This window comes from Gymnodraco acuticeps, unplaced genomic scaffold (assembly GCF_902827175.1).
Source record: "Gymnodraco acuticeps unplaced genomic scaffold, fGymAcu1.1, whole genome shotgun sequence".
NCBI classification, from domain to species: Eukaryota; Metazoa; Chordata; class Actinopteri; order Perciformes; family Bathydraconidae; genus Gymnodraco; species Gymnodraco acuticeps.
In genome coordinates, this window is record NW_022990940.1 from 3,573,142 (window position 1) to 3,597,454 (window position 24,313).

Below are 24,313 nucleotides of genomic sequence, written 5' to 3' on the forward strand. Positions count from 1 at the left end.
CAAACCTGTAACCACTTCTTCAGGCAACAGTTCAAGTTAAAGCTTCTCCAGTGTATGTTTTCTTTGTCGTATATGATAGTAGATTTCATATTTAGGTTTTTTGACTGATTAATTTGAAGATTGAAATATCTCACACTTCTGAATTTATGGACAAAGATCAATTGAGAAAAGATTGAGAAAGTTGATGGCAGAGTAATTGTTCCAAGTTGCAATAGTTTGTTGCACCTTCTTCCACCATGGTATTAGTTTGGTTTTCACGACTTGATTTTCTTGTACACATGTCTTGTTGGTCACAATGACTCAAAACCCATCTTGACTGCAGGAGGAACTGAGCAGGCTATTAGATGATGCTATGTGTGAATTAACTGGTATGCTGATGAGTCATTAACAATTCTTCAGGTTGCACATGACCAATGCTGAGCAATGCAACACCTGACTCAAGGACGGGGATAACTGCTGAGAGGCCAAACATGGTGCGGTTTTTGATGACTATGAGTTATTGGAGATGGAGTCCAACTAAGAAGAAGCACTATACACATTATTTATTCCAAAACATGGAAGCAGTAGTTAGGCTTGTTTTGTTATTTAAACAGAGCCTTGTTTGAATGTCTTGGATAATTTATCCTCTCGTTTCCATCTGGAGAAAATAACACCCACTCTCACTAACATTTTTGTTGGATCCCTTTTATGAAAACCTCTATGGCAGGGACTTCAAATGTTCTCTGCTCAGAATTGTATGAAAAAAACTTTTTTTGTTACCCAATACATCAATCATGTTCGTGCAGTAGAGAAGCAAAGTTTATTCTTTTATGGTGTGATTGTTCATGAAATGTACTTGTCCTCGGTTAGTCTGACCTAGATGGGCAGAAACTTGCTGTTAATGCAAGACAGTGACACAAACAAGTGTGACGTATTCATCTGAGATTTCTTTATACGTCAGGTCTGTTTCTATCAGGTATGATAACAGCAAAGGGAGTAGGGGCTGGGATAGAAAGGATAGATGGATAATCCACTTACTCAATTAAGCATCTGGTCGTCAGCAGATTTTGCCCACTCACTGGAGGGATCGAACCGCACGACTAAAGATTACCTACATTCAATAAGGAACATCTCTGATACTTTGATGTGATGTCACTGAACAGGAATGTCATCTTATCTACAGTTTTATTAAAGAAGTGTTGGATTTCATTCAATGTTTCTGTTCAATTTTGACGCATAACAATATAAAGGATTCCCAGTCTGAAAGGAAAAGGTTGAATGTATCACTACATTTTGACGTCTGACATATTCGGTTTTACCTTAGTTGCCTTACAGTAATGTCAACCATCATACCTTGACAAGTTGTGTTTCTATGTGATGATTTTATGAATTATTCATTTCTTATTTGAGATAGATTATTCAACTCCTTTATTGAGTTACCTTAGACAGCTTGGATGTCACAGGCAAGTGTCAACAAACTGTCAACACACCAAACTTTCAACTGACACACTCATTATTATTATTATACTAATGAGACAAAACTTGTTGAGAATTTATTTTTGAAAGTTGTCAAACTTTTGATCACTTTGCCTCAAATAAAAAGAACAAAACAGTATAAACAATGACAAGAACACAGATATTTGTTGACAGTATTCCCTTAAGAAGTTATTCCTTCAATTGAGAAGAATGATTTTATGTAAACATCACTTTTACAATTGCATCAGCTTTAGTTTGACAAAACTAAAAGTGTTGTTGCCATTTTTGTCCCCTTTTTATATTTTGAGTAATTAAGATACAATTATTAGTTTCTAGTTAACATATCCACCCTCAATTCCTGGTTTACAAAATGCAAGTAGTTCAGCTGCTGTCAATGTTCTTCACACATCTCTGGAAAATGAATCTAGCTAGCAAATAATTGGCTGTTTATCCATCCGTTCTCTGCCTTTCAAATTTGAGTTTTCTCTATCTGACAGTGAACAGATGCCCGTGAAAACCCAAGTTAAGGCATCTGGTTTTAAGTCCGACTATAACAGCAATATTTATTATATATATTATATTTCTGACTCAACAAAGACTAAAATGTTTTTATTTTGGGGTGAATGTTTGGTGTCTATATTGTTTTATATTTCAAAAGGGTGTTGCCTCTGAAAAATTAGCAATTTCTTACAATTGTTGCCAATGACAACCTGGCACATGCTACTGTCGAGCCCTAATAAGTTACTCACGTATTGTTGAATTTGATGGATATGTCATTGAGTATGCTCAGGGGTCATATACTACTATATAAGGGTATACATATAGGCATAGCAATGTAATCGACTCATCATTGAAGACCCTTTTGTCTTTTTGAGTAACCCACTGATGTCTGATCTGATTTATATTCAGCTTAACATCTATCAAACTTCTCATTGATTTTCTTTGTTTCTTCTCCTTCATGCTCTCGCTGCCTTTGCCCCACCTTGATGGACACCCAACATCTTGCAACTCTGCAGGTAAGCCAAACAAATACGGACCAAAATCAACTCAGTTAAATATGTATTGTTTCATATCAGGATGTACAGTTATAATGTTTGAAGCTAGCCTGCCATACTGGGTTGATTTATGAGTTTCACCATCTGCGCTTGGGATCCACAAGCAGACCAAGTCTTACCTTTTTGCCCTCTCACCCTCAGTAGTTTTAAAAGCCAGCTGCTATACAGTACTTGTGTATCAGTAAGGTTGTGCTTTGTTGCAATTGCCATCTGGACATTGTGTTTGACAGCCAAACACGGTAATAAAAAAAAGAATAAAAGTACACAAATATTTGCTTTAAGCTAAAATGCCAAAAGTGTTTAATTTTCTAATATAATGCCTTTTTTGCAGGCAGCCATAACCCTCCTAATATGTTAACTTTTTTGATTTGGCTTTTTTTAATCTGTTGAAAAATCAAACAATTTTTGATTTCTGTACTGAATATAAATATCCAGTGATCTTATTTCTGTCATATGCTCTGTGAAAGGAGAGGCACATATGGCCCAGGGCAGAACTGCTGATGAATTAAGAGGTCTTTTCTGGATCTTCTTCTAGAGCGTGGGGATTGCTCATTATGATAACCTCCCAAAGAGGATCCCAGATGGGGATGCCAACCTTTCAGCTGGCCTACTTCTTTGCTACTCCTCACACGTAGCAATTTGCCCAATCCGCCTGCACATCTTCTCTTGCTAAACCAACCATGTAATTATTGTGTACATTCTGGCCTTGCTGCAGTGGAAGATACTCTTCTAAAGCAGAATTTCCATACAGTGAGCATACGTGTGTGGTCAGAGCCTGGCTCGAGTGATGGAAATGGCACTTTAAATTGTGTTCCTAATGTTTATTTAGTCATCTGTTGGATAAGAGTCAAATATGATCATAGTAGTGGTAAAGCAACTCAAAATCAGAAAGTCTACTATACACAGGGACAACAAAATGTAACCATAAATGAAGATTCCTCTCTTGTGTCCTACATGACAATATGTTAAGCCAAATGATTTGACAAGATTGACTGTCATAAAAAGGATCACGTTAATAAAGGGAGTTTTTTATTCTGTGAAGAAGTAGACCAAAATCAGTCAACAGTATTCACTCCTTATTTGAAATGATATATCAGGAACTGACAGTAAGCTCGTGATTTTACCCTTATTTGCGAGAAATGCTTACATTGGTATCACCACAAAGTCCATTCATATCTCTATTTGATCAGGGTAATATCAATAATCATATGAACTCAAACTGGAATCAAGAAGCAATAAACTTGGTAAATAATTCCTATTGTATTGATTTATGCAAACATGGTTGTAATGTGCAGTTATGTTGCAGGTCTGAACTTTGCTGTTTATCATTCATTATTTGCACTAAGTGTTTATCATTTGACATGTGCACTGACTCATGCGGTGTGTCACTCAAAAACAACACCCACACCCCTTTGGCTTTGATTTTTAAGGGCTGATAGAGATCTACAGTCGTGCTGCAGTCAGGTCAGAGAGACTGTGGTTTGGAGCCGTTTGAAGCTCTCCGTAGCAACTTCAGAATGGTTTGGAAGTTGTTTACATCTTTTAATTACTCCCTGTCATCATGTTGACATGGACAGTTTGGACTGTAATAGGAGGCCTCACAAACATCATCTTAAAAGGCATTAGAGATACAAATCTACGATATGATGAATGGCAAATTGTGCACGTGTTAGACACATCCAATGTCATGGAAACAGTTTTGTGAAGAATATCGTTATGAAACAACCCTATAAACATGTGATCCTGCTTCTATTGAATCATGTGTGTCTAAATCAGATGATCCGTGTCTTTTATAAAAAAAAATCACGACAAAAGGGGACATTTTACTAGCACAATTATACCCAACATCTGATTTTAATAATTTAGTTTTGGGAATTCATCAGTTAATTCAATCAGTGTTCTTTTCAGAATGTTCCTATTCATTTGTAATTGTAAAGTATGCAAAAAGCCTCCAATCTATCAACTGGAAACCATGATTAGTAAGTGCAGTAGCCTACATATATTTCCTAATGTATTATCAATTCGGTCATTATTAAACAACAAATTATTATTCTTAAATTCCTCAATTTAGCCACCAGGGGTTTTGAGTGCAGTGATCGAAAAACCACATAAAATGACAGTTAGACAGTGTTGCCAACTTGGCGATTTTCTCGTTAAATTTGGCGGATTTCCAAACCCTCCGGCGACTTATTTGTGTCAAAAGCGACTAACGACTAATCTAGCGATTTATAATGGTGTTATTAGCGACTTTTCTGGTGTTTGGAGACTCACATTGTTCTGCAGTTAACGGTGCTGCCGTGAGCCCCGCCTCCCTCCCATAGTACTCACAGGCGCTCAGACTGACTGTTGCCTGGCCGCAGCAGAGCTGCTGCTGCAGTCAGAGCAGAGAGGAGACAACCACACTCCCCCGCGTCGAAACTGCAAATGAATTGCGCATGCGCCAACTGCCAAGCCGTCCTGGTTTTGAGCGGGATTTAAATGTTGAATGTAAATGTTTCTTCACTCACTTTCACACTATAATAAATAACTGCCTTTGCTTTGCCTCAGTCACTCAATCACCTCGTCCACTGTGTGTGTGCCTCTCTGTGACAAGCTAAACATCATGGCACAGTCTAAATTGTATTCTCAAAAATACAGAAAGGAGTGGGAATCAAAACCTGAGTATAAAGGATGGTTGAAGCCATTTATTGGAGATGACACACGGGCATACTGCCTTTATTGTAAGGGGGATTTCTATGCCAAACTGTCATGTTAAAACCCCAAAACATACTCAAAAGGCAAAGACATTTCTGATCTACTGTCGTCTGGATTTAACTCCGGTGGTTTCAAGTTTTGATCCTTGAAGGGTTGGGAAAGTTGTTTGCCTACAGCCGCCATTACATGATATGCAAATTAGGCGAAGACGTCATTTAGCGACTTCTGGCGACTTTTCGGACAGCCAATAGCTACTTTCCTTACTATGGAGTTGGCAACACTGCAGTTAGACAGCCACGACAACACGCTTAATGGACGCAATGGAAGCGTGTATACCTAGCAACACGGGAACCCTCATTAGCCTTTATTTTGGATCCTCTTTCTGGCAACTGGATGAATGTAAGTCCAATGTTAAATGTATTTTAAGCTCTGATTTTGGTCTTATCAAAAGCTTAGAAAAGTAACGTTAGATTGTTTTTATCTTGATGGGTAACGCTACGTTGTTAGCTAAAGTTAGCTTTGTTTCCAGTTAATGGCTACTGTTACGGAGGTTGTTTAAAACTAAGTAAATTACACTGATCAATTTCAGTAAATGTGCTTTAATGTACAGCAGGTAGCAGGTTACATATTAACCTATATTATACTGGTTTGCGTGACAACAAAACCACTAAACATCTAATTGTTTTTCGTAAATGTTCAGAAACAAGACTCCAATTATGCTTTACTCTTTTGGCACGTTTCCACTGAGGCGGGTAGCTCGCTTTAAGCGTGCCGAGCCGTGCGGGGCCCGTTTTTGGTTGCGTTTCCACTTGGCCTAGTACCGGCCAGCGGGTCCTAATTCACAGTTTTTCTGGCCCCATAAAATCGTGGTTCTAGGGCCAGGAACAACCAGGCTGAGTCGGGCTGAGTATGCTAAACTAGAGAGAGAATCGCTGGCTACAACTACAAGAAGATGAACATATTTGACCGTGATTTAATTGTAATACACGTTTCAAAATGATGCCGAAGTAACAACATACTGATACCGGTAAGTAACAACCATGAATTAATGCTTTGACAAGTCTGCAGACAGACGGCAGGCTTTTTCGCCTGCCGTCTGTCTGCAGACTTGTCAATTTAAAATGCGTGTTTTCTAAATGGAGCTTGGCTAAGCTAACGTTATATATGCTCCGACCGTCCACACTCACAACAACGGCCTATACAGACATAAATAAACCAGCGACTGTATTCGCCATGACACAGGCAGTCTGTGGTTTGTACTTGTTTAACTTTTGTCTAGTTTCTGAACCGATATGAAGAGCTCTGAGCTCTGAGTGCTAAGAGCTAACGGCTGTGTTGTTTTTCTGGGGCTCTCATTGAAGATGACGTCACGGCTCCGCCTACACTGCGTTACTATAGTAACTACCCCAGTTCCTAAACTGTAATGGAAGCGCAGCATTAAAGTGAGCCGGGCCTAATAAGGCCTAACCAAACCGAGCGAGGCCTGCAGTGGAAACGCGCCATTTGAGTCTATTCTTGATTGAGCTACATGCGAACGTCATAATGCTAACAAGCCTACTGTGCTCATTATTTTTAGATTATCATGCTAACAGTTGCTAATTATTTAGCACGAAATACAAAATTAAACAGCTGTGGGCGATTGAGCTGGGATAAGAGGGTCAGCCATGTCTCTACAAAATGTCAATCAAATCCAATATTTCAGTCTGGCCTAAAGACGTTGAATAACTGACACATATTAATAGTATTAGAAGGGTATTTTTAGCCTGTACCATGCATTTACATGCCTTAACAGCTGCTACATTTGAATGATCAATTCATCAATCAGTCCATCGATAATCCTGAATTTCTTTGTTATATAAAGTTATGCATAATGCGTTATATCTAAGGCTTCAACATGACTTGCCCCTTGCCAAAGAAGAAGCTGAGTGACTTATATGTATCTCTTTATTTCATGGCTATAATAGTGGCTCTGCAAACACACTTACAGGCCTGCACAAGTTTTACACTGTTAATATGTCGAAACTGGTGACCAAAGAAATTATAAACAAGTCACAAACATACATATTTTCATGTAACAAGCCTAAGTGTGTATTTGCTATTTCATTTCTGGCTTTTGAAGAAATGTGTTGATGGTCACACCTCCACACCCCTCTGCTTATAATCACATGCCATTTATAATAAAAGTTTGAGGTCTTCAAGCAGTATTTTTGAAAATTGCCTCATTTATTTAAGTAGACATTATAATACAATGCTTTGACAGATCAAAGGAGAACATTACTTTTAAGTATGCTTTTATCAGTGATGTATTTTTGTAACATCAGAGAGAGCTGTATGGGATGTAATTGTCTTGAAGACCAGAGGGTCGACAAAAGCATCTGGTGATGGAAGGCTTTTGTTATCCATGCAGCTCCTGTCATTGTTTGCTTTTCCAGTTCCTGTTTCGGTAATAAACTCTAAAATTGTGGGATGTGAGTGTGACAAAGGTACATGCTGGTGCATGAATCTGTAGCGGAGACCCTGTTGAGTGGCTCATGGCTTCTCCAGTTACATAAGATCTGAAGCCTCATAGTTAAAACAGGAGAGTCATAAATCAACCTGCACAGTAACAAAAGCGCAGCATCTTTTGTGAGTTGTTCTGGGTTCTCTTCATCTCTTCTTCCTCTCTGTCCTCATTTTCCTCTCTCACTTCTTATATTTATGTTATGGGGAAGATGGAAATGACTGCACCGGAAGATGATGGTAGCATTTTCGATTTGGCTCGCAGAGTATATGTAATGATAGCAATTTGACTGAAAATGACAAAAGAAATGCATTTCTTTGCCCTTGTCATGTCACCATTTTTCTTTTAAATGGATTTATACACTGCAGTGCTCATTTAGGGCCTCATTGGTACGCACCAAACTTTTTTTTGCAAAAGTTGCCACTTTTCCTTTTCTCATCTGTTTTTCCAAACAAAGGGGGAAGTCTAGGATTCTTTGTTTCCTACTATTTTCTTTGCATTCTTTCAGCATCACATAGCAGGATTTTGGCCCTAGCATCTCTTGAAGGTCTTCCAAAAGTTAGAGAATATAAAAGCTAACGCAACTCTTTCCATGCTAGTTGAGTTTTGGGCCAGACGATTCGCTTTGCCAGTCTTGGGAGTGTGAAATCTGCTGTGACATGCTCCCTCTCTCTTATGGTCTTTCTCTCTCTGTCTGCCGTCTCACATTCATTCTGCTACTCTCTCATACTTGACTTATTCTGGTCTTTTCTCTTGTTCTCATACAAAGATTTACTCGGGCCCTAAATCATTTCTACACGGAAGCTTGAGTCAAATTTTGTTTTCAGCTTTTAATGTTTACGTTCTGATATGCATGTTATTAGTCCGCACTGTTAATCTGTTTTTGCAGTGGAATTGGATTTTAATCACACTTTTACACACTTTGTCTGATTTTACACCTTAATATCTATTGAATAAAACACAATAATGGCACTTGAGAGTAGAAGTAAACAAATATTTTTTCTGTAATACACTTTTTCAATTTAATATAATTTAATAGCTTTATATGGCCTCTGTCAGTGTCTCAGTTGCATTGAATTTAATGCATGTCATTTTACAAATAAACACCTCGCTGAAGCACAAAGACAGGGGGAGCATTCGGCATCCGTGGCCATGCCTGGCATATGACAGGAGGAGGAGAATGGGACTCAGTCACCGGATGTGTAGTCAGGAACCAGTCATCACTCTCTTCCTAATTTCTAATCTCTCTGTTCACCACCATCTGGAGAGGATGCCAGGGCCTGGCCTGGTTGTAGAATTAGACTCACGGGCTCGGAGCTCTGCCAGGCTGGAGAGGAAAATCCCGTAGGGAAAGGGCCTTTTTGCAGTTCCCGCTTGTCTGCCCTGTGTCCTTGCTCTGTGGTATTGGACAGCAGCCCTCAGTGCTGACGTAGGCTGCCCGGCCTCCCAATAAGAAAGCATCCAGCTCATCTGGCATTCAAAACATGGCCATAAGAACAAATCCTCTGATAGTGGATTAGTTAAAGGCTGCAGACAAGCATCAATTTGGGGACATATTGCAATTAAGCTTCACCCGGGATCAATGCCGTTATCGTGTAGTCTTTGTGCTTTATATTCTTTGCTGTGCAGGTTTGTTAGTAGTTTAAAGAGACTTTTCTTTTCCATTCTTCTTTTGTGGTAACCACGTAAATAAAGCAGTTAGGGTCAAAATCGAGGCAGAGGTGCCTAGACTCTTTCTCTGCTCTATTCCCCCGGAGAGCACTGAACTGCAAAGAGCTATATTTCTCCAAGTAATGAGAGTGCTAACTTCCTAATACCTGGCTGCGAAAATAACGAGCCCAACGACGCACTGTGTTCATAGTACATACTGTGTTCTGTACTTCAATATTGGCTGCCATGTGCTGCACTCTTTATTAATAATGCTACTCTCTCTCTGTGGATAATGGAGAGTGCATCAGATAGTGTCAGTTTTGATCCTCTTGTCATATGATTCAGAAAAGGTTGGCTAATTGGTGATGTGAGCAGAGATGGAGAGTAAAGTAATCTCCTCTCCATGACTACCCATGTTTTTAATGCTTCTAGTGAGTTACAGTAAGGAACATTTTATCCCTTGCACTGCGATGGTAAGTTTATGGAATACAGGCCGCATGGTAGGGCTGCTCGATTATGGCAAAAATCATAATCTCTATTATTTGGGTCAATAATTGTAATTGCGATCTTTAAATGCGATTATTCATTGACTTTAAAAACATCCATTTATTGGAGAAAAACAAATGTGAACAGTATGTTGTTAACAGTACATTACCCTGAACTTTAAGTATAATTCAACTGAAAAACCAAAAAAAAAAAAATTGTAAAAAAAGAAGTAATAATAATAAAAAAATAATCGTTTTATTTCGATTACGTTGTTTTTGTAATCGTTGCAAGCCATAATCGTAATCGCGATTTAAAATACGATTATTTGAGCAGCCCTACCGCATGGAGAAATGATTTCACTCTGTGGACTGCTGGTTCCAAAACATCTGATTATCTCCTTTCCCTGCCGCAGTTTTCCATCATAACTATCAGTCAAACTAGTTGTAATAAACTGGTGGCCACTACTTGCAAATCCTATCAGTGGTCTACAGGGGGAGAAGAAGAGGACAGGAAGTCATAATAGTCTGCCGTGGGGGGGGGGGGGGTGCCAGTGTTTGTGTGTGCTCACAATTTAGCGGCCTTGAATATGAGCCATGAGTCTCATCCCAGGAGAAGAGCTCATCCTGACTGATGACTGCCTCCCCCCCGCAGTAATATGGGTCACGGCCATGAGGGATCTTCAGACAGTAACACACAACAGTCAAGGCCAACATGATTCTCATTGGGTTAAAAACACCATAAAGGTCCCTCGTTTTTTCCTAATTAGTTATTTTTTTTGTTGAGTTTATTTCTTTAGTTAATTTAGATTTTCTTTCAATGTTCTGTTTCATCATTGACTTCTCTTTCTGTTAACTGAATTTCCCATTATATCAATACAATTATGACTTTAAGCCTTTTCTGCACTTACTTGGCTCAGCTATTTATTATTTTGTCTTAATAAAAATAGAAATCTGATTTATAAAATACTCTCTTTGTGTGAGTTTGTTATTGCAGAGACTTTTCCAAAGTTGCTTACGGCCCCAAGTAAAACAATGAAATACACATGACGTGACCTAATTATTCACAACAGTAGCTACAGTGCTGTCCAGTGCTTGCATCTAAAACATTTTTTACTCCTCCCTATTATGAAAGCTGTTTTCAGAAACAGTTTTTTATAATTATGTAGTCAGTGTTTGAATTTGAATCTCGTCTAGACAGAAAAGCAAAAGGTATTTTTTTTCAAGGAAGGATTCACACTTGTTAGAAAAACATAAAAAGCAAGTGTTATTATTTTCCCACATAAAAATCAATGTTTATTTTGACCTGAGGGATAAACGGTACCTGAATCTTCAGAATTGGCTTCTCAAGTAGAGCGACTTTTTTTTCTTCAAAATTAATTTACCAGGAAATTGCTGAAGTTAAGAAAGGGTAAACACGTTCCTATTATATCGAGAACACAAACGCTACTTATTATTGTATGGATTTAAACTGTACTTCCTCTTGGATGTATTGGTCCGTGCAACCAGGGCTATAGTAATCAAGGCCTGGCATGCCGCCTTGGATTTGTACAATATGTGCGGCCATTGTTTGGTCATGTAGTGGTTTGTAAGAAAAACAGCATGGAGCAATATGGTTTGTCCTCCCATAATGTATCGTTGGTCTCTCACTGTGAAAGCAAGGTTTTATTTTTTTTCATCTACCTCCCTCCCACTCTCTCTTTCTCTCCCTCTCTCTTTCCTTTCTCTCACACTCTGCAAGGGTGAACGTGGGCGGCTGTACAGAGCATGACAGCAGTGCTCTGTTGAATGTAGACTCGAAATAAGGAATTAAAAAAAATACAACACCCATGGAAACACTGAGCTCGTCTTTATAATGGTGCTTGTTTGTTTTTTGAAGGCTGTAGATGTGCAATTGTTGAGCTTTTACTTCTGCTGCACCACCATTTTGTAGTGCTTGTGTACAAGCCTCCCACTTCTTCGTGAGGTTGATTGCGAGCCTTTTTAAAATTACTCGTCTCCTCTTTGAAAGTAATTTGAAAATACATATTTTTTAGGATTTCTTCTCTATCATGGTGTATTTTTTGGTTCAAGCCAGGGGATGTTTGCGTCCCACAAACATTTGTCTCTGTGTTCGTGTTTTATATAAGCATCATCTTTCTTCCACGACTGCACCCCTGCTGTGATTTGTGCAGTGAGGGGCTCGGCAACAGTGACACTGATGAGCACAGCATTGTGTGTGTGTATGTGTGTGTGTGACGCCCCCCTTGACAGAGTGTTGACATTGATGCAGCAGCTGGGTTGAACTGAATGTTATTTGTTATCCTGTCTCTTTCTTTATGTTTTTTTATTATTTATTTTTCTCTCCGACCCAAAACAGCAGAAAGACATTTTCCAATTTCCTTACCCATGTTATTTTGTGATAGAGAGAGGAAATGGTGTTGGTCTTCTGAAAGCTTGCAGCACGGTCAAACTGGGCATGGAGTCGAGGCTGCCATGTCGTGCTGGGTGATAAGTGACTCTGCAAAAATCACCGTGGGCTGGATTAATATGTGGATGGTTTTATGAAATTCTTCTAAAAATCAAATTTAAGATAATGCAGCAGCTCATTTCAGGATTGATGTGTCTTTGGGTTAATTCTATTGAAATACTAGCAGCGCTGTTACTTTGGAAAATGCTAGTCTCTAATGTGTTGGTAGTTAATGCCAAAGTATTACCATTTAGCACTCTTTGTTTTTATTAGGGATGGGAATTTGAAAGCAAATGTATATTCGAATATTCGACCCCCAAAAAAACGGTTAACCGATTAACCGAAATGTACATATCCTATAGGCCTACAGCTTTCATGCTTAAAACATAACTTGGTTTTTAAGTTAAAGAGGGATCATACACGAACAACATAACGGGTTAGGGTAACGTAACCCTATTACAACAGAGATCAACAACCTATAACAGGGCCTATGCACAGAATGCAGCTATTCAATACTCATTCTTGTTTAAGAATATGAGCATGTCTACATGCTCAAGGGAGAGGCGGGTGCGGAGGCGATTCACAATCAGGCCAGCTGTAGAGAAGACCCTCTCAGCTGGAATTTGGGCATAAGATGAGGTTTGAGTCTGCGTGATCTGCGTGTAGGGAGGGGCAGCAGCCATATCATCAGCTAGATCTGAGGGATTTGGACACGAGTGAGAGAGAGAGAGATGCAGCTCTGCCCGCTGCATCTCACAACACATTTAGCTATGGCACTGTCGTATACATTGAATTATTCCATTTGATCAATCAATTGTAATCAACTTAGGCACCCCTCCCAAAAATCGTTGCACAGCACAACAGGAGAGACTCCTTAAATCCTGCTCCTGTTGTGTAACTGAGGCAGATGTCATTTGCGTACTTGGTTGTTTTTGTTTTATAATTGATTTTACATCCTGATTTTGGCTGTTTTTCATTTCAGCTCCATTTCTGCACTTATTAATTGCAGCACACAGTAATTGGGTTTCAAATTATCCTCATCTTTCTGAGCTATTTGAAGATGATGTCTGTCCATTTTTTACTGCTCATGGCCTACTTTATGAAGATAAAAGACTGGAAGTTTTATCAGCTCTGTAAGACATTGATAGAAAACAGCGTCTGGGTGTCATGTCAGATTACTGTGTTTTTGGAAATTGTAGAGGTGAGCGTGAGATTTGCTCACAGGAGGCAGATGTGGAAATACATTCACGAATTAATGAAAATGAACTGTTGTGCAAGTGAAATGTAAAATTGGTCTTGACACTTAAACGGGCGCTAGGGCTTTGAAGTTGCCTAGGCAACTGGTTGCCTGTGCAATGGATGGGCAAGTGGGCATGGAGTCAACATTGGTTTGTGGGCCGGTGAGAGCGGAGGCTGCCGATTGGCACGGGGGCTCCATGGAGCTGATCTGACAGTGGTGGTGTTGACCTCGTCCATCTGTTGGGAAATGAGGAGGGTAACGACAACGTGACGTGTTGGGAGTGCACACAGACCCAGCTGGAGGCCGACGGCAGTTTGTGAAAACATCACAATCAGGGACCACCTGGTGGAAGAGGCTTTCCTTTGTTTGGCCGCTGTTTATTTTTAGATTACTGCGTGTGTTGAAGTAATGTGTAGAAGGTCATGTGCCTCATGAGCCTCATTTGTCAAGAGCTGAAAGTTGTTACTGTCTTACAGTTAGTGCTGAGATGATACGTTTATACATTGATTAGTGGACCAGCAACAATTTTGACAAATTATTTATTTGAGGACAGAGAATCAGCACTTTTGAAACAGAGGGGTTTATGGGATGCTACAATGCATGATCTGTTTGGTATTTCGAGCCAAACACTTCAAAGACATGTTTTGTATCTGAGACCTATAATATATTGCTGAAAAACAGTATAGGGGACTTTTAAGTAATCATATAAGACATTTTTTAAAAGAAAGTTATGGTTCCAGCAAATGAAAAGTAAAGATTGCCTGCTTTTCTTTGTCTAGTGTGAGTTTTTTTGTTGTCATTATTTTATTTGTAAAACGACTGATTGTTTAGTCGTTTTAACAAACCCAAAGTAACTTCTTTAATTCACTTTTTGCCAACAGTCCACCGAAACATTGTATTAATTACAGAGGTACAAATATGTATCATTTCCAAGATGTATCTGCCAAAAATGTTCTGGTTTAATTGGTTTGTCTGTAAAATGACAGTACATGGTGTCAACAATGCACAATTAGGATTAATAACAAACATATTTAGCCCTACTGTAAAGATTGAATCCTTCTCATATTTGCTTGATAACTTAAAAAAATGTATAAAATAATGTTAACTGCCACTATATAAAGAAATGTACAAGCAAAAAGAGATTCCCACAGCAGTCCAGTTCACTCCTTATCTCACTGACACTTGCCAATAAGCTCTAAATCCCACAAATACTAGTGTATAGACAAAACGCCGCCTTGTGTTAAAGGTCATGGATTGTGTGGTTTTTGCATTAGTAATAGAGTAGATAATTATCGGTCCGATATTAGGAATTATGAGGTCATCCCGATAAACCCGATAAAAGTATTAATAGCCCCGATAATATACAATGTGTGGGTGGATTGGAATGAGTGGCGCTTGTTTTTCACTCGGCTCCTCCCGTTTTGCCAGTACTGTGGTATTAGTGGTTTAGGAAGAGGGGAGTTTTTCACAAATCCAGCGCTCCCTAACTCATGCCTGGCTGTGACGTAAATGGTGTGCGGCCGTGAAGCCAGGACAGTAAACAAACATGCCGTCGGTAGTATGGGACTATTTCAAAGTTTCAGAGTTAGATAGTTCGCTTGCTATTTGTATTAACAAATGCAATGCAGAAGTTCCACGAGGAGGGAAAAAGGCAACGAGCTATAATACTTCCAACCTGATTAGTCACCTGAAACATCGCCATCGCTACGATGGTGTGTTAAAAGCGTACGAAGACGCCTGCGCTGCTTAACTAGCGGCGAATCCAAAGCCAGCTGCAAAGGCACCGGGGCTTTTACCGATCGACGAGGCTTTTGAAAAAGGCAAGAAGTTTGCCAGAGACGACCCCAGGGTTTGTTTTGTTCATAGTAGTAATGCTCATGTCATTTGCTCACTACTAGTCTTTTTTTACCACCAGGTGTGCAAAAACTACAGGTACATTTAATATATATATTATATTATTATCGGTTATCGGTATCGGTCTTGAGAAGCAGGAAGTTATCGGTATCGGTTTCAAAAAACCAATATCGTGCATCCCTAATTAGTACCAACTCTAACCACAGTGTAAACCCTACTGACCACACTCCACCGTCTATTTACACTTCCTATAGCAAACATGACAACCTTAACAATAAATGCCTATAAAAGGTAATGGATTAACAACCGCAATTTCCTATTTCATTAGGCACATTTATTAATGCAATGTATGAATAATGTTTGTTATGCAGTAAAAGCCTAATTAGCATTTCGTCCCTGAAGCATTTGATCTTTTGTATTATTATACTGAGTGTGAGGACGTTGGCTGCCTTTCCTCCTGAATCATATAGACACCTCGTTCATTTGCATTGAGGAACATATCTTTGAGGTTTAATTATTCACAAAATGTGCAGCCTCTCTGCTGCATTTTTCCCCAGTCACCTCAGCCATTTTGTTCTTACTTTGAGAGGCCGATCAACAGTGAGAGATTCCACTGTGGATGCGGAGTGCGTGGGCCACTACCCCACTGATGAGCTTCTTATGTAATATCCGTCTTCCAACCTCTCAGCGCACGCTGCTGGTGGATTGTCCACAGTGAGCACAAGCTGGCAGATGTCACTCTTGTTTTGCTATGGCTTGCATTCAAAATCCATATTTTTTTGGAAAATCAAATATCTGCATATTGAACTTCAGACAAATATGATATCTAATATTTTATCTATTTGTGTTTAATGGGATTTCTATAAAGTTTGAGCAATGCTTACCATGGAAATATCATGCATGCAAGATATTCAAATATGTATTTATGTCAAAATATGTCTGTTCCTCTCTGAGATGTTCTGCATTTCCTGTAATTGCATCCTAAAGGAGACTTATAGCTCCAAGAATGTTTATGACTTGCTCCCTAAATATATTTAGCATTTTCATACAGCAACAGTGACCCCCTGTGGCGGCGCCCTGCCACTGCACACACCGGCAGAGCTCTCTTTTTGACCTCTGATGAGAATCTCCGTTTAAACATTTCAGCCGACAGAGGAACAAAGTAGGAATGCCACATCAAATTGACGAGAGACTACAAAAGAGTCACCTCAACAAATGAAATTACGCATGAGTACCAGAAATAAGAGGGTGTCTGTTGTGTTGTGCCCGTCTCTGCGCAGTACGTGGGCAGAGCTTATGTTGGGATTTAGATGAATCTCCTCCGTTTATTGTTTGTCGAGGCAGTGCTCAGTTCTTGGCTAAAGTCAGATTAGCTATTTGTTTACTCTGTGCAGCTGTCCCTTCTCCAGGGGCTGCTTACAGATGCCATTATGTTTTCCTTATTATTTCTGGATCTGGAAGTCTATTCGGAGTATCTGAAAAAGGCAAGTGTGCCATTATTATACTCGGTCCTCATCACTTGACTGGCTATATTTCTCATTTGTTTTGTGGCTTTGGTCGGGTGGATTGGGACAGTTGAAGCACATTTCCCACGTGACCTGTATATTTAATAGAAGATGTCCTTTCTTGTTTTTTTTGGGTCACATTTTCTGGAAAGATAAGTTGGTAATCACTAGAGAAGTCAATGCTTTAAAGGGCTGAAGTGTGACTTAGCCTCAAGTCACTTTTTGTTGATGACACAGATGCTCATTAGGAAGTGAGAAAGCACACAGATGACACAAATCAATTAAAACAACACTTGATGGAACACAATCGAAGCATTCAAGTTGAACCCCTGATGGCCTAAACATTAGCCACACCAGCTTGGAAAATGTAATGGTTGCCTCTGTTCTTCAGCCATAAATAAACAGGCATTTCTGTTTTTATAATTCAAGGTTCTTGTTGACATTACTCGTGAGTGAGTAAGCTTTGAATACCTTGATAGATACATCTCTTGCAGCGTGAGTCATTAGTGGACCATTAGTAGATATGGAGATAAGGAACAAGATTACAGCAGAACAAGCAGCTATTTACATGTGAAGAGAATAATTAGCAATCTCTCTCCCACATGTATGTATTAATAGAAGGCGTTAGAATAGTTAGGAGAGGTAATTCACGGTCAGTGCCCTGAGTATAGCTTCTGCTAGATATGCATTCTCTGTGGTGTTTCATACCGAATGTGCATGTGTCATGGCTTTTCCAGTGTGTGCTTTCAAAGCAAAGTCTGCAAAAGTGAAAGCCAGCGCAAATGAGGCTGAATCCCTGGCAGCAGCTGCTTATCTGTCAAGTATTTCGCAAGCAAACATGCATTTACCTCCTTACACAGTTTACACGGGGAGTTAATTTGCCGTTTGAGTAGCAGGAAATGAACAAGATTGACACCATATACCCTCAATCACTTATTTATCCACACATTTTCCTATGTTGTTGCTTCTTTTGCAAACTTATTTTGCTAGGTATTCATTTATAGTAAATAACATAATATATTTGTGTATACCTCTAAGTTTGATGCCCGTATAATCTTTGAATGTAATACATTTGCAACTGTGATGGACTCACCGTCTCCAGCCTCTTTTTTAATAAGGAGTGAATTCATACCCGCTTGTTACAGAGCTTTGAGCTTTCAACATCATAACTCCTTTGATTTATGCATTAGAATAAATCAATTCAGAAGTATCTGATCACTTATCTCATGACATGGTGTGGATCCTTAAAATAGTCTCTCATCCTGACAGGAACGTTGGCAGGCTTTGGCTTCCAGCTTATCGCTCGACGTCAGAAGAAGATTAAAGCAGAGTAGTGATGTCACCTGAATACAAACGTAGATGTTCAGGTGGTGCTTAGCTGATAATGAAATCATGTAATGGAAAGATAGTATCATGCTTCTACTTCTAGTAACTGTTTAGAACATGACCTGTTTCGGCTTGTTTTTTTATTTAAACTCAAGCAGTTTTTATTAGCTTTCGGTCATGTTTATCATCAGTCTGATCCTGTGTAATGGTACCCAGTGTATAATCATAGTATATTGTGATGCAAACCAACACTAAGGAATCATCTCAAAGGAAATTGACATGTTTTCCCTCTGCTAATAAGTTATTAGAACCTTTGGTTTCATACTCCATCTTTTCTTAAAAAAGCAAACTACATACCTTTTTTTTGGAATGTGCCGTGACCTGTGTGGGGGAAATGTCTGAAGCCATTGGAGTCAGGACTCAGAGAGACACGAGGAGAGCTGGAGCTTTGATGGCAAACACTGACGGTTTATTTGGAGCTTCGGCCAGAGAATTCACAAGACATGTCACGGGCCACGGGTTGACCACACGGTTGAGATGCCACAATCAATTCTGAATAACTTCTGTAGTTCCAGGTTTTATCTAGTTCGGAGTGTAATAATCAACATTCTTTATCAGCGAGACTAAACAATTATGGACCCTGAATTTAACTAGAGCTCTCGTCCATAGAAAATAATGTGCGTCAGGGAACCTACGTGCCTGAACAGTAAACTACCTCATGGCGGCTTGTGCTCTGTCATAGCAACAACAATGCGCCCAAGCTGCTCCTCCTTAAGAGAGATAGCAGCATTACCCAAGGCCGTAGACCTATGCCATGGGAAAGGAGACAGTGACAGGAGAAAATGATGAACTGTGTCAAAGGTTATTCCCCAACAACCTGGTATTTATGAAATGTATGTACATCATTGCCATTAACACTTTTTATTTGATGACCTTTTTTACATTGTTAACTCACGCATTTAAGTTTGTTTTCAGCTTGATGCTATATAATTCCACTGGCCTTGGTTTCGGGCTCACAACCATAAATACATGTGAGGTGGGGTAGGACAACATATATATAAATTGATCATTTTGATTTCTTTATTTCTGGTTAAACGGTTTAGAATTACACAATGCTTCTTTCTGTCCTTTTGGTCATTAGCCGACAATGTTCACAACAACCGTCCTTAAACACAACACGCCATCAGTGTACTTTGCGTCAAATTCTTTTTTTTGCTTGACAAACTATACACATTACAATTAGCTGACACTTTTATCCAAAGCGACTTACAATCAGTGCATTCGACCAAGAAGACACAACCTTGAAGAAAACAGAATCATATAAGTGTACATCAGGTTTCATAGAGCCAAAACATTTCAAGTGCTACTCAACTGGATTTAGATAAGCCAGCCCTTAGTTAGTATACAAGTGCTTTTTTATTTATTTTAATAAAAAAAAATAAAAAAATGGAGTCGAAAGAGATGAGTTTTCAGTCTGTGCCGGAAGATGTGTAAGCTTTCTGCTGTCCTGATGTCAATGGGGAGCTCATTCCACCATTTTGGAGCCAGGATAGCAAACCGCATACACCTCTTGTGTGCAGGACTTAGTTATCATTCAGTCAACGAACAGCTGAGATATCGGATATCTTTCTTGTTCAGCAACATACACTAAAAGATGCAATTTTTGATATCTATTATCAAGTCTACCGAGACACTACTATGCAGCCCTTTGTATCGTCATTCATAACAATCTCTCTGAATGCACCAGTCCTTCTGTTTACCTAGATTGACGAGGCTTGGGTTATGAGAAAGCAGACTGATGTGGACATAATGCCGGCCATCCTGCAGCTGTCATTGGGATGAGGCGCAAAACTGACACCGCTGCCGAGCTGACCTCATCGGCATGCGGCAGCAGCGGCTCTGCAATCAGTTCAAATAAAAAAACAACAGCAAGCTACACAAGCGTTTTACCTTTTGATCCCCAAACACTGACCTTGACTGTTTAAACCACCTCCATCACACTAGAGGTGAAACAGGGAGAGGGTTGGGATCCCAGTTATTTTTTGCACTATGCGGTATCTTTCCAGCGTTGAAGCAGTGTGCTGTAACACCTTTCAGCAGGTTTCTCCCCCCACATGCGCTCACACCTGTCTCTTCCTGGAGCCCAGAAATAGTGCACTGCAGCAGCATGCTTCTCCGAGGGGCGGGCAGCCAAGTGACCTCAGAGTATACTACCCATGGAGATGCCCGAGTAAAAATAGCATCTTCTCCGAGTGCTGTAAATCAGGCCGTGTGGGGGGGCTTCCCCTGAATATGATTAATCCGGGAGTGTCTGCAGTTATCTATCATGCAGGGTTATGTAACAGAGAATCGCATTAAGGAACGGCATCTTCCAGAAGGTGTGGGAGCAGATGTGGCCGTTCTTTTTTTTTTCAAGTGGCAGTTATCTGTCAGGGTCTAGTTAAAGAACAGGTCTCCCTTCTCCTGGGGGATGCTGATGATGCAGTGTTCAGAAGCAAAGGGAGGATGGAAAGTTGTGGGCGGATAGATTGAGTTAAAGATGAAGAGGAGGAGGAGGAGGAGAACCTGGGGGAGAACCTGGGGGAGGTCACAGTTTTATGTCATTTCTGCTGCTAAGGATTGTTTTCCAGTAGCCAAAACCGAAATTCTCGACTCATTAGGCTGCCTTTTTTACCGTGGATCACACAGGGGATGATATGGGGCATATAGAGTATGTTTGTGTGCTTTTGTGTATCATATGTAATCGCAATCAATCTTAGTGGCAGCGGGAAAAATCAATTGCTGAAAAGTGAACATGGATTGAGAGTGTTGGAGGTTATGACACTTCACATCTCAATGAGGTAGCAATGCTGAATCTTAATGTACCCTGCACATGCTCTGCATAAACAGTGTTACTAAGTGCATTCAAGAGGCCTCTGTTAAATTAAATATATAAACCTGGGGCACATCAGCATCTCAAGTGCAGCCTATTTCACTCATGCTCATTAAATAGCAGTTTTATTGCAATTTAAATGTAATTTCCTTTGCTGCCAATGATGTGTTTTCAGGTGGAAATGTGCATGTTAGTCCGTAACTGAAATGAGTGCAGCTTAAGCCTTACTTCAGCAATTTTCTGCCTCCGTGATGCCACAAAAATGAGATTTCATCACGTAAAGTGCCAAAGTGATGACTGCATCTTTCCTAAGGATGTTTGCTTGAAGGTCTTAACTGTACTGCTGTGGCAGCTGCCTGCTTGGACATTTACCACAGAGCTGCAGAAGTTATTAAAGGAATCTCTTTCAGTACAGCGGATATGTGCCTCCATTAAATTGAGTAGATTCTGACACTTCCCAAAGGGAAAACCTCACCCCATTCTAATAAAAATGGTTTGTCAGCATTCGGAAGAACTCGATCTCCAGGCTGGATGTACGTCCGAACAAGTAGAGTTGATCTCTTGTGGTGTCTAGATGGATATCAGTCAATAGGAATTCCAAGTGCATTATATTCTTTCCCTTTCCAAGTTGAATACACAGCACGTATCTCCTGATATCATATCTTACAGAGGCTTTTTCAGGGATGCAAACTTGTCACCTTTCGGCGAAATTCGCCGTTTTGAATCCAACATAGGTCGTATGTGTGATTCATGTAGATCTGCAATACAAATATTGTTGGGGTCTGGGACCCGGAGTAATCTGCGGCCGCGAGCTGTTATTTGCCATCATGACGCGCATGGTGTTATTTTTGTATATATTATAATGAAGCGCGACTGTGTGCTCGAGTCTTCCTGTCTGTCGGCTGAACTCTGCTGCTCCGCGATGAGGGTCTAGCTTCAGCAGCTGCATTACCTACGGGTGCGTTCGTTAGTAACTGCGGTCCGGAGTCACTGTGGCACAGACTGGATGGCTGGTGAACAGTTGTTAGAACGGGCCTTTCAGGTGTTCAGAGCACAGCTCCCTGTTGGAGCAGCAGAGCGCGATGTGAACTGAAAAGTTTTTCTGTCGCAATATAATTTAAGGAATCGTTGAGCTAGCTAACGAGCATACATTGTCACTATCTGCTAACGTTAGCTTTAGCCTTCGTTTTCCAATCGTTTTTCATAGGCTATAAACAGAGGTGGCATAAGTATAGATCTTGTACTAGATTAAAAGTAGAAGTACTCAAATCTTGTACTTGAGTAGAAGTACTCAGATCTTGTTCTTGAGTAGAAGTACTCAGATCTTGTTCTTGAGTAGAAGTACTCAGATCTTGTTCTTGAGTAGAAGTACTCAGATCTTGTTCTTGAGTAAAAGTAGAAGTACTCAGATCTTGTTCTTGAGTAGAAGTACTCAGATCTTGTTCTTGAGTAGAAGTACTCAGATCTTGTTCTTGAGTAAAAGTAGAAGTACTCAGATCTTGTATTTGAGTAAAAGTAGAAGTACTCAGATCTTGTACTTGAGTAAAAGTAGAAGTACTCAGGTCTTGTACTTGAGTAAAAGTAGAAACTACCAGTGTAGGAAAAGAGCAGTTTTTTTTGTATTATCTGCGAAATAATCACCATGATAATGATTGACTGTATTGCCAGCATTGCCAGCAATCTACTTTATTCCCAGAAAAATGTATAACTTGCTACATCCCTCAGCCAGCCAAACTACTACTCAAGCAGCATGCGTTATGCCATCATCTATATCTGTATAGTTCAATGTTGATAAATAATAAATATTGTTGTTTTGAACTGTACTTTCTTTATTTGATTGGCAGTCAGTTGTTGATTACATGCAGACGTTGATAAAGCTACAGGCTACTTCAATATATATCACACTAATTCATAAAGCAAGTTAAACATTTTGATGATATTTCACATCATTCATCCAGATCTGTAAAGTAACTAGGGATGCACGATATTGGTTTTTTGATACCGATACCGATAACTTCCTGCTTCTCAAGACCGATAACAAAAAATTGTTTACGCCACTAATTATTTTAACGCGATTAACGCATGTGTATTTTTTTTCCTCAGCCGCCCCGTAGTTTCAGAGCGCATCGAGTTTAAAATACCATCTACAAGCTGATGCTGACAGCCCCGCTCCTGCCGCCCGCTTGTGGCAGACCACACTTCCACGCTCACCGGCAGGCACCGACTGGCCATCTGGAGGACTGGGAGGGTGTGTGTATGTGTGGCCCGAGCGAGCGAGAGAGAGAGACCTTACTTGCATTGTTGTTGTTAGCATCTGGTGCTAGCTAGCTGCGCTAACGGATATGGAGCTGTTTAAATGAAAACAGAGGAGCGACATTTCGCCACAACTGCGCAGAGCACTTGACTTTATGCAGGAAGCCAGACAGTGGGACATTGTACGAAAAGTCAGCACACTCAGGATAGTGCGCAACATGATTGCAGCGTCCAGGCAGCTCCGGTTCGAGCATATGCCTTGAGTTGCACATAGCTCCAACGCCCATACCACCGACGACATGTTTGTTTACTGTCCTGGCTTCACGGCCGCACACCATTTACGTCACAGCCAGGCATGAGGCACTCCCCTCTTCCTAAACCACTAATACCACAGTACTGGCAAAATGGGAGGAGCCGAGTGAAAAACAAGCGCCCCTCATCCCAATCCACCCACACCGCAGTATTTTTTCTTTTTTTTTACCCCAAAAATATATTGTATATTATCGGGGCGATTAATACTGGTATCGGGTTTATCGGGATGACGTCATAATTCCTAATATCGGACCGATAATTATCGTGCATCCCTAAAAGTAACTAAAGGTATTAAATACATGTAGTGGAGTAAAAGTACACATTTTTTACCTCTGAATTGTAGAGGAGTAGAAGAACAAAGTAGCAAAACATTGAAAGTATCTCAAAATTGTACCCAAGTATAGTACATAGTAATACATTTTCAAAATGCTCAACAGTGCTGCCAAAATTATAAACTGACTGCTACACAATTAAAATAAATGCTTTTATATATTTCTATTAGATGTGACTCTTTGGGGTTTCTGTTATTATTAACACTGCTGCTTTAGTTGTTTTGACTGCTAAAATCCTCTGTAATTCCTCATTTTAAAGCCGATATTCCGTGGGGTCGGTGGGCTCGGATCCTTGTCACCCTTTTCATACCTTTTTTGAGTTTGCATCCCTGCT

At 40.0% G+C, this 24,313-nt stretch overlaps 1 protein-coding gene across 2 annotated transcripts in view; it reads left to right on the forward strand.

The window, feature by feature from the left end:
* Positions 1–24,313, forward strand: part of agap3 (ArfGAP with GTPase domain, ankyrin repeat and PH domain 3) — a 132,572-nt gene that overhangs the window by 12,908 nt on the left and 95,351 nt on the right. Inside the window, exon 1 of one of the 2 annotated variants that reach the window (XM_034234406.1) lies at positions 5,506–5,603. The exons of the other annotated variant lie outside the window; for it this stretch is intronic. Coding sequence (XP_034090297.1) covers positions 5,516–5,603 — 88 coding nt within the window. The 5' untranslated portion in view covers positions 5,506–5,515. Of the gene's footprint in view, positions 1–5,505; positions 5,604–24,313 lie in introns of those variants that run through there. 2 annotated transcript variants of the gene reach the window in all.